General features: G+C 36.8%; 1 protein-coding gene across 4 annotated transcripts in view; it reads left to right on the forward strand.

Annotated features, from left to right (window-relative positions):
• The first annotated feature begins 981 nt into the window (after window positions 1–981).
• Window positions 982–12,090, forward strand: part of LOC115763305 (transcriptional regulator GZF3) — a 56,864-nt gene continuing 45,755 nt past the window's right edge. For all 4 annotated transcript variants that reach the window (XR_004017896.1, XM_030705796.1, XM_030705798.1 and 1 more), the window contains exons 1-2: window positions 982–1,183; window positions 2,394–2,974. Coding sequence is in view for 3 of the 4 variants with exons in the window: in XM_030705796.1 (XP_030561656.1) it covers window positions 2,561–2,974 (414 nt within the window). In the remaining variant the exon portion in view is untranslated. The remainder of the gene's footprint in view (window positions 1,184–2,393; window positions 2,975–12,090) is intronic.

Raw genomic sequence — 12,090 nt, forward strand, 5'->3', positions numbered from 1 at the left:
CTAACTTTACCTGCTTTTACCTGTTTTTTTTTTCTTTTCAGCGCAATCGTTACCCAAACAAAATACCGGCTAAACACAATCGAACCATGTTCGATCGCTATGCGCTGGCATTTCAAGTTTTGTTGGTGCTCTTGTGAGTTTTTGTTTTGAGTAATCAAATTACCCAAAGAGGGAAATTTTTTGAATTATGTTTTATCTGCCATAAGTTCAGTTTTTAATAGATAATAACAATGCTTCCTAGTTCTAATTCTAGTTAAAAATAAGTTGTTCGTATATTATATTTATATTTATATATTTAAAGGATCAATATCGAATATATGTTATAATATATAGTACAAACCTATTTATTAAGTTCATGATGTGACATAGTAAATGTAGAGCCGTAGTGCTCATTCTGTGTCGCTGTCCTTTGTTTACTATTTTCAACTTGTGGTGTGTTCTACTTAAAGTTAAGTGAGCGCTATATATAAAAGTAATGGAGATTGTACTATTTCAATTACTCAAAATAGCGCGACTAGCAGATATCTATACATTTTGTAAAAATGTATGTTTGTACTATTTAAAGAGATCAGCATAAATATGCAATATAATCGTATGGACTTTATAATATAAATGAAATGATTAGATTGATAATTATTTATCATTGGCTACTTATTATGTAAGTTTATTCTAGCCAAAATAAGAAATATATATATAATTTATTCCACTCTCTACCGACAAATTCAAAATAATGGTTTTATGCATTGCAGTTGAGATTGTCTGCAATTTACGCACATTATTGACAAGAATTGCATATAAAATTCGCGCAGGCCACAGTCAACAATGCCAGAAAATAATACTGGGAAATTTGATGGCTGGCAGCTCGAACATGTTCGCTGCAGCATAGCCGCATACCGATGCATGGGCAACGTTGCCGACCGAGACACAACGGCAAACCAGTTTTTCTTGCGCGCACAGTCAACGACGGGCAGCTGACGTGAACAGTTCGCAGTTCGCAGTACGCAGTTCGAAAACGGTTCTCGTCTCGTCGACGGTCGCTCGTTTGCTTGGCGTGCCAAGAGGCAGAAGAAGCAGCATTGAAAATAAAATTTTGCCAAAAATTCAAAATTTGTTTTTTCAATCGCAACGCGAAGAAATGCGACGCGACAACAAATAAATTAACAAATAAATCAAAACAACAAAAGTATGTGTTCGATATTGTTATATAGAGAATCAAATGGCCAGCGGAAATATGAAAACAAACGTGTTTGGCATGCCATATGCAAAAGCTACGCGCCAACTAAATAAATAATAAGCCAAAGACGTCAGCAAACAAACAAACCTAAGAATTATGCACAAGCACAAGCACTGCGCCAGAAATTGGCTCGAACGTACTCAAAGATACATTTGTATCTTTTGCCTTGCAGTTTGTGCAGTTGCCAGTCGTTGTCGTCAATGGGGTTTTTATCTTTTTTTGTTTTATCCGTTTTCTTGTTTTGTGCGAAAGTAAAAACTACCTGCAACACTTGGCAACTGGCCGAGAAACCAGTTTTGTGAAAATTATTGGCCATTGCTTTTGTTTTGGTTGTTTTTCGTTATTTCAGATCTCGTTGTTTTTCTTTTTTTTGTCTGCTCACTCATTCGATGGATTCGAGACCCCCCTAAAATAATAACCAGAAATTGGCCATTCAATTGGCTGCTGCAAGTGTTGCACGACGACAGATTCGTAAAATATTGTGCACTTTGTGTAGGTAGCGGTCAGCTGAAGGTGGAATGTTCGAATAAATCTCGGGATAATGCTTAAAATATCGGGAAATATATACACATCGGGATGAATATATATTCAAAAAGTTGCAGAATATATAAATGCTTTTTTAAATATTCTTAAATATTTTGTGCATATTTTCAAAAAAACATTTGATTTAAATTAATTGGAAATGTTTCTAAGATATAGAAATATAGAAAGATTCCGATGAGACTCCTTAAAAAGATATAAAGCTTGGCTCTTAAAGTATTATTTAATAAAATAATATTTAAAAGTCTTACTAATTAAATATTACCAATTAAAATTGTTTAAAAATACTGGGAAGGAAATGAAAATTTACATTTTATTCCAAAAATGCAGAATCTGTGAATTTCAAAATAAGGGCCAGATTAAAAATATGTTCATTAAATCGGGCGTATAACTAACAAATATTTTAACAATTCAATTTTAGAAACATATTTAGAAGTATAGTTTGGATGCAAATATATAAAAAGATTGCACAGTTAGAAAGAAATATTGAAAACGATTCTCAATTGTCAAGTACCCACAAAAACATTGACTGATCTATTTAATGACTTTTACCATAAAACTAGCAATATGCAACGACTTAAAAGGCCAAATATTTATTCACAAAATTTCTAATTCACAGTCAGGTAAAATTGAATATAAAAAGTGCGTGAATTACCAACTGCAGTTAAGTTCTTAATTATATAACGCTACAAGTGCAGCAGAAGAGAGAACGCTCTCAGCAAATCTTCGCTTCTGCAACGCCCCTCAATAACCAAAACAAAACAAAAAAGAAAAATCAAAAGCAACATGCTGATGCACACCACATCGACCACATCGACGGCAACGATGACCAACTCATCCTCATCGGCCACGCCCACGCCGGGCTCGACGTCGTCCAACAACAGCGCCACGCTGGAGACGCTGCAGCAGCAGCAGCAACAGCAGCAGCAGCAGCTGCAACAACAACTGCAGCAACTGCATACAACAAACAATTCGCGGCCCCCCTCGCGCGCGCCCTCCATACTGGACAGTCCCACGCTGGCGCGTGTGGAACGTGCGCGTCTGCGTCTGGAACATGAACGCGAACGCGAACGCAGCAGCCAGCGCAGCAGCCAAGGAGGAAGCGGCGGCGGCGGCGGTGGCAGCAGCAGCGGCACAGGCAGCACAGCAACGACCATGAATCGCGAGGATAGCCTGGAGCGCAGCATACTCGATCCAAAGGTGAGTCCAGTCCAGCAGTCGCCACACACACACATATAAATTACAATTAAGTTTCCGCCAATGTTTCATTTTGTGATGTGAAAATGAAAAGATTACCATGTCTGGCATGGTACAGGGAGAGCCTGAGAATGGAAGCCACTCAGACAACTCCTTCAGTCTCAAGATATGAATTAAATCGATGGGTTTGTTAAGTGGGCAACTAGAGTTGATCGATCAGTTGTTGATACGAAACTCACTTGAAAGTTAAGGGTGTTCAAGAAAACATACAAAATAAAATTCAAATTAAATAAAATACCAGTTTCTGAAGACTTTTGACATATACGGTATAAAAGACGAAGAAAGAAATTTGTAATTACATTTTCTTGATAAGTTCCTATGTCTATGTCATGATACTTTGTGCAATCCTCTCAGGTGCATTGGTTTTTCCATTTCTTCTTGGAGTTAAAATATATTTATGTTTTGTTTTCCACAATCAGATCCGACTGGAATTCTTCATCTTATACAGTCATTCTTATCTTGGGGCTAACCAATTGTGATTCGAATTCCCAAATGTTTTATATGCGTCGTTTGTGAAACGCTATGCATGTTGTTAACAAATCAATTTAATGAGGTTTCTTCCCAAACAGCTGCCGTTTGGCAAGTAATTGGTAGTTAAGAAAAAAAAACTTGCACACATCAATGAATCTCATTTCTAGAATGTTTAATTTATTTAATTCATTCAATTTTACTTTCCAATCCCATCTATGCCAGTGTTATTTGCAAACCTTAAAAAGAGTGACGTAGTCTGTCCGAGTTTTTCGAGTCCATATTAAATTATTAAAGCAATGTAATTTATCGGTCTCTTTTTCGGGATTCAAAGGTTTCTGTGGTACATGTGATGTCTTTCTAGCTTAGCTAGCTTTTACTTGGGAAATAAAAATTCAGAAATCTCGAAATCTTTAAGCTCTGTCTATCCCTAGGGGACAATAAAGGTCATTTCGGATGTGGTAAATTAGTCATGAGCTGAGCCAAAAAAATGTGAGTGTATTCACATTCATTGTTGCTGCTAAGCCATGTTCACATTTTGTTTGGGTGGTTCCTGGCCTGTTCCTGACCAGCTCTTGACAACATTTCACTAATGGCCGGTCCCCTGGCCCATTCCCACTTGTAATTGGCCTCTGGGCTGTGTATATATGTGTGTATGTAAATGCTTTTTATTTTGTTATTATTTTGTTAACACTGTTATCTGTCGGGTGTTTATCTGAACAGCGTCTATCTGAGTTGTTGGCATTGAGGTCTCATCATCTACAGAGCATAAGCTCTTTAGACTCTGCTCGTTTTTTTAAAGCTTATCCAAGTGGACTTTGTGGACTCTGTTTTCCGTTCTCCATTTTTGCATGCTGCTCTGCTGGCTACTATGTCAACCTGGCCTAAATCAGGCAACTTATAAACCTTGTCAGGTAACTAACAATTTTTGGAGGGTTTGCTTAGGCTCTGCACAACAAGAACAATAACAACCAAACAAACAAAGATAATGAATTGCAAAAGATACAATACAGCACGGCCTTAAGATAGGCACAATCGCTTACTCGTATCTATGCTGGGCAAACACAGGCACTAAATGAATTGTATGCGATTACATGATCGATGGGCACTGTATGCTTAACTAAGGAGTTCAGCACACACCAAATAAGTAGAGAGCACATAAGCTCTCCCTTGTACAATACAATGTTAGTGTGGATGGACTCTAACGAAAGAAAAAGTAAAATGTAAATGTAAAGTAAATGCAAGGTAGTTGCATTTTATTTTACTCAATTTCTTTAATGGTATTCATCACAAATATTCTTTAAATTATTGGAGAAAAGCAGAGACGAAGAGGCTTCTATGAAAATAGCGGAAGCTCAGTCTTGCAGTAGCTCGGCTTTGGTGCCTTTAATAGGCACTCTTTGAGTAAAATCGTTGTCTCTTTCTTGTTCTATTGCTTGTGTCCCAGTTGAAGATTAGATAATTTTTATGTTGACTAATGCAATTCTTTTGAATCACATAAGTTTGCGACTTTCCGCATTTAATTCGCTTGGCTTTTCAATTTACTTTGGCTCGAAGCCAGTTTTGCCAGCAAACTGACTGATTACCTGAGAGCTCGTAAGTAGTGCATGCCAAATACTTGAGCTCTGCCAGTTTGTCAGGCCACTCTTTTTAGTCTATTGACTCGTAACAAATTGTACTATGTAGAATTTTCGTCTGGAAGCAAATTGCCTGCATAATTTCCTCAGTTTCCTGAATGTCGCAACGCGACGTTGCAACAAAATGTTGCCAAATATTTGCGCAGTTGTTATGCAGTTTGTTTGGGGCTGCTGTCAATAGATTTAGCAACTGGCAACTGGAAAAATGGAAGCTGAGCACGTTGGCGGCTGTACGACAGGGGCGAGCAGCGAAGGTCGATAAATTTCTGTGTGCCTCATTTTTTATTCCCCACAGTTTTCTTTAAGCCAAGTTTTGGCAACGCCCGAAACTGTTATGCATGAGGCACAAAATCAATGCTGCACTTTTTTGGGGTCATTTTGCTGGACAGCGAATGTTAGATGAGAGAAGGAAAGGTGGGGCGTTCATTGAACCCGACGGCCTAACGCTTCAAGTGCTTAAGACATTAAGACAAGTTCATAATTAGTCACACTTAAAAAGCCATTGGCCCTCAAAGTTTTTGCCCCGTTAGTGGCCAGGCCAGAAATATGAGCAAAGGCAAAAGCTGAAACAAAGCGAAGCACAAGAAAAATGGTAACCAGAGACACGGCACAGAGACAGCACCAAAGTTATGAGTAGGAAGCGCCAGGGCGACTCACTCGAGCAGCGCGCTCGCAAATGGAAAGCAAACAGCAAAAATCTCGGCAAGAAAATCGAGAAAAACTTGGTACGTGCCCGGCAAGCATTTGGCTGGACTTTGCCACAGATAGCTAGAAAATGTACACTACTAGTATATACGGTACCAAAAGCCAAACAAACGGACATCGTCTGCATGGTCAGTTTGGCCAGTTCCATCTCTGGCCATATGGCCAAGCCTCGCTGCACTCGAGTGCAGTTGCCAAAGGGCTTAAGTCGCGTATCTGGAGCAGAAAACATGCAGCGCTATGTGGGAGAAATGTGTTAGGTAGTGCGTGTGTGTGTGTGTGTGTTGGGTGAAATTCAACTAAGGCAAGAAAACACAGTTCACTTTTATAGTGTCGCAAATTGTATACACTTGCAGATATATACCACATCTGGGCACATGAGCCACATGATAGCTTCAAAACTAAAAGAACTCGAACTGATCAATAATATTATAAGCTTTATGGGGTAAGAGACGCCTCTTTTCATGTGTTACGTATTTCGTGACTAAATTATGATGCACACACTGCAAGGGTATTAAGAGAAATGAAATGAAATCTATTCCAATGGTTGTAAAATATTTTCAAACGACTCAGTGCAAAAAAAAAAAAAAAAACAACAGGAACAACAACAACGACCGCAAAACAATTGCAGCCCCCACGTAAACAATTTCAATAAATTTTACGTTCAATGTCAATTTATTTTGTGCTGCGCGTTTCAATTTGACGGCAGAGAGCTAACAACAACAACAACAACAACAACAAAAGGAACAGGAACATTTAGAACACAGCACAAATTCATATTCGCGTTGTTACATTTTCTGTGTTTTTGCAACAAATTAAAAATAATGAAAAAAAAAAAGAATTTTAAAATGAAAAATGTTCTCTGCACGGCTGAATGCGCACACAAGCCTCATGGGCGAGCGGGTAGGGGGTAAGGTGACCAATTTGACGGGAAAATGTGCTGGGAAAGAGGTGTAGAAAGTGTGTAGCTGATCGTAAATATAATAGAGTTAATAGCCAGAAAATGTTAAGAGAGCGAGAAAAAGAACGAGCGAAACGAACAGAGAAAGCGCCAATACTTACTAAACTATGCGTATTTTAAATATTCTATATAACTTATTTTTATAATAGAAAGATTTTTCAATTTAACCAATAAATGACAAATTCTCAAATCAAACAAAGATTTTCTAATTTTGTGGTCATAAAATTGAGTATTGTATTGCCAAAGAGAAGAAGAAAAAAAACGAACCAGCCGAAGATAAAAATAAATCACAAAACGATTTTATTGTTTTCCAATTGTTTCTGAGAACAACAAAATAAAATTAAATTGGGAAAAGCTTTTTGTATTGTAAACAAAAATCGTTTTTAGAGGATATTAAAAAACGATAAAAACTCTTCCATATGTTCCTTTAAATATTAGACGACAAATTAAGCAAAATATAATTATAATCTTTACTATAAAGTAAGTTATTTATTTAAAATTGAATAATTTATATATCATGTTATACAAAAAACATAAATGTAAATAAATAAAACTTAACTGAGTCAGATTTTATCAGAATTTATTATTTATTCATATAAAAAACCTAATTTAATTTAGAATTCTTGTAGAAAATATTGTTTATTTTACCGGATTTAAACAATGAAAATAAAAATGGTAACTTTCTTGTCAAATTCTTTTTGCGCGACTTAAAAAAAAAAGTCTGAAAAGCTTTTCACTCAAATCTCATATCCGGGCAATATTTAGTTATATCATAATACCAAATACACACCGAAAACGCGCAAACACTTGTTTTTTCCATAAGAAGCAATTATGACCCCATAAATTAGCTCATAAATAGCAACACCCAAAATAGCTGTAACACTAAACTCAGCCCCAGCGCTACGCACAGCTAAAATAACAACAAAAAATACGACAAGGTAAATAAATAAATAGAAAATCAAATAAATTTTAGGGTTAAGGCAAAACTGCAACCGGGTAATTTGAGTCGGAATTGCCGCCAAGCACGCATCCAAAATCGTTGAACAAACACGGGGCACAAGCGGCAAGTGGGCGCGCAGACACACACAAGCACACACAGATAAACACTCGCTGCTTATCTGCAAAGTCAAAAAATAGAGCGTCGCATCGTAGAACCTCCACGTTCCCCCAACTCGACCCATTAGCCCCCACTAAAAGTAAACTAAACGTAAAGACAAACAGACAAAAGGCAGACAAAGACAACGACACGCAAGAAATGCGTAAAAATAAAAATGAGCCACACAAATTTATATATATATATATATATATATATATGTATATACATAAGTATATGTTTATATTCCTAGAAAATCCCCAAAACGAAAATGTTTTCATTCATAAGGCGAGCGGCAAGGCAAAGAAAAGCGAAGCGAAGCATACGGAAAAACTTTAGCGGAAAATATGCGCCACAATAAAATATACAAATAAATGGCCCGGCTTAATGCAAATAACGGGTAGAGTGGGTAAAGGGGCAGGGCTGCAAATGCGCCCCGCCACATAGGCTCAATGCTAGAACCGAAGCCCAGAAACAGTCCCAGGTTCAGGTCGAGGCTGTTACGCAAGGGAATTTCCAGTCGCAGCTCCAAATGGCACACAGTAGTGCAATTTTTGGCAATGTAAGAGAGAGGTCAGAGAGGGGGAAGGCCGAACAGGAAATTGGGCAGGAAAAGGAGCAGCAAATCAACTGAAAAACCAACTACATTGAAAATGTGGGGTACAAATTGCCACAGAAACAGAAAAAAATTGGTTGGGTTGTAAACAAATTTCCATAAGCTTTAATGATGAGAGAAGATAAGTGTACGAGAGAAGGTCTGAAATCTACAAAGAAAACAGATAATTAAAAAAAGGATATATTAATGGAAACCGATTATAATTGTTCCTAAATTATCTTAATATAAATAAATTCTTTTGTTTAAATAAAATAATTCCTATGCTGTAAAACATAATTTAAATGAATATTTTCTTAGAAGGCCTAGTAATTAGATAACTCCACATAAGATTTAACATTCAATTTGAGTTGTTTAAATCTTAATTCATAAATGTACATTAATTATTGGAACTTGTTCTATTGTTTATGAGTAAATCCGTTTTTAGTAAAACTAAAATTAATAAATTCTGTTTTGTAGCAAATTTGTTCGCTTTGTTGATGTTATCAGAACTTTTATTAGATGTGCTTATTGATAAATTATATTGGTTACATTTTCTAATTTTTCTATTCTAAGTTCAAGAAAGTCAAAGAAATTTTTCTAATTTCACAGAGTATAGCAAATTATCATACAAGTAATTTCCTGAAAAATATACCCCATTCCTCCAAATATTTGCTAAAACTTTAAATGAACTTTTGTATATCTTAACACGATCTTCGGCACAGCTTTTGAACTTCTCTGCCGGCCGCACTTTTTTTTTATTATATCTGAATACTGTTGCTCTCGGAGTGAAGTGATATATCACAATTAAGCGGTCCGGTCACTTTGACCCATAAAAACAAAACCGAAACGCCCGAAACGTGCACCCAGCTGTAGCAGAGGGGCAATTTTTATTTTTAATGCACTTTGATAGATTGCATTTGGTGGGCACAAGTTCATATGTAGAGCAGTGTGTTAATTTTTATATGGCAACATGTAAATTGGGTGAAATTGATAAAGAGTGGGTTGCCAAGTGCCGCTAAGTGTGGCAAGTAAAGTGTGAAAGGGCTGACCTCAAAACTAAGAGAATCCATGTGCGGCAGAAAGCCAAGGGTCATATTACGAAAATAACGCGCATTTTAGATGTATATTTGCATTAAGTTGATATTTCGAATGAAATAGAGAATTATTTTATTTTATCTTTCGAAAATTAAATTTCCTTATCCAAATAAATTAGCAGACAACCTCCTAATTATCATTTCCTTACAAGATTTACACAACTTTTAAAGCACAGCTAAATGAATTTTATTTGCGTTTCTTTATTGCGTTTCTTATTTGAAAGCTTAATTTCTATATCTCTTCAAAACTTAAATAAGCGAAATATATTTTTTTTGGTTTGACTTTATCTTTTTTGTTCTCTCTTTAAAACAAAAAATACAAAAAAAATCCCATAAACTAAAAACAATCTGTCTATTGCTTACTTTAAAAATTGAACAAAATATATAAGGAACTTAAATCAAATTTTTTATATAAAATAAAAATAAAATATGTTTGTATTTTATATCAACAAATCACTGAAAGTATCTAACTGAATTTTCAAGTAAGCATACGCTTTAAATTGACTATTCATATATATGTATATTCAAGATTTTCTCTATTCCTTCCAACTGTCAGCTTGCAGCAGCTTCCTCTTGCGGCTTAAACAAGCCAGCGTTGCCTACAACTTAGCAAATTTCTACGGAAAAACTCGAAACAATGGGGCGCACAGCATCAAATTTGCATATTACATCAACATGTTGCATGCCAAATGCTGTTGTTGTTGTTGTTTGTATCTAGTTTGTCGTTGCTCACAGTGCGAAGCTGCAACGAATTGTTGCATACATGCAATTGAGTTAAGCGCCCTGCACTTGCGCATGCAATCCCCTCAACTCCCGCCCGCCTTGCATTAAACGAGCCATGGCATAAAAAATAAGACAAGACGAAACTAAAGTAAAATCATGGATAGATGCAGCTCGAGACGAGGCCCCCTCCATCAGTTGCATTGCAATCAGCGGCTATTGTGTGAGTGAGAGAGTGAGTGTACGAGTGAGTGTGTGAGTGTGCGTGTGAGTGAATGCGTGAGTAACTCGGTTAGCATTTGATTCACATCGCATTATAGCTAAACAGCAACCTGCTATCTTTGTGGGGGGGCGCAACTTTAATAAATATTTAATATCTTTAATATGCGAACTGGGAACTGACCTCCTTCAGTACAGCCTCGCATGGCAAACTTCCTTCTTCCACATGTTGTGCATGCCCTGTATACATTATGCCCCTTAAGACAGTGTAAAGGGTATATCAAACGTGTGCAAATCCACCCAACAGGCAAAGGGAGGCATACATGAATTGGAACGGAGAGCTAAGTTATATATAGCCATGCACGAAAGCGCCGAGATGGAAATTGACAATATAAGTTTTCGTTTATCAGAACCCATTCAATTTACATTTCAAAATTGAAATATATTGATATCTTTTTTAGTGCTTCGAAGATTTACGAAACTAAAGATATCTAATTCAGTATTTAATTTTCTGTATATCCACTATAATTAACTTTTCTATGTCTTTAAATGTTCTGTTAAAAAAATAAATTTAAAAAAACATATTACATAAGTTATCTGTATCGCTTGTCACAGAGTAACGTCTAATCAGGCATTCTCTCCACCAATTTGGGGCTTGTTACAGAGTATCACCAAGTCGGGCACTCTCTCACAACGTCCTATTGTATATAATTTAATGACATATCATGCATATGCTTTAATTGCCATTTCCCGTTTTCATGAATTGTTTATGAATTAAGAAAAAAAACTATATGCATGCATATAAATGCAGTCGGCGCAGAGGGCGGCGTGGGTCATGGCAACAACAACACAAACACAAAACACACACACGCTCACCCATGTGTGTGGGTACTAAAGCCGGGGCAATTGTTGTGCCCATTTTCATTGCTTCCGTTCGCTGCCGCTGTTGCAGCCGCCGCTGCCGTTGCACTTGCCAAATGGCAGCATGTTGCCCTTTTTTTTGGCTAAATGGCGTGGGCAGGGCGGCGGGGTACACAACTGTTTGCATGACGAACGGAAATCATTTTTATTTGTTTAGCGTTTTGCGTCGCTGATGTATAGAGAAATGCCCCCCTGCACTCTTACTCTTTCACTCTCACACCATTTCTCTCTGCCACCAACTCTCTGGTATTACGTGAGCACGGCGCGGTTAGAGACCCCAAAACCATAGACCTATTTAGCGACAAGGGCATGACTTTTAAATGCATTGCTGACCGCATTGGGTCTGGGGTTTGTAAATTTGAGCTATGAATATTATGATTGGGGCCTTTGTGTGTGGCATATGCATGTTTTGTGGGCTTAGCCTTGGCCAGAGCCACTGTACACTGTGCAATAGGCACAATAAAAACGATATATATTTTTTGCATGACAGGGAAACTAAGTGAACACTATTAAGGGGTAATATAAACTTAATAAGCAACAATATTTTGAGGGTGTTTTAAACGTAGAGTATTTCATTTTGAAATTTGTCGAACTAAAATAAATTTCAATTATTTAAACAAAAATTTTATTTAATAATATTTGGGATAAG

This window comes from Drosophila novamexicana, unplaced genomic scaffold, assembly GCF_003285875.2.
Source record: "Drosophila novamexicana strain 15010-1031.04,08,12 unplaced genomic scaffold, DnovRS2.1 tig00000689-arrow-pilon, whole genome shotgun sequence".
NCBI classification, from domain to species: Eukaryota; Metazoa; Arthropoda; class Insecta; order Diptera; family Drosophilidae; genus Drosophila; species Drosophila novamexicana.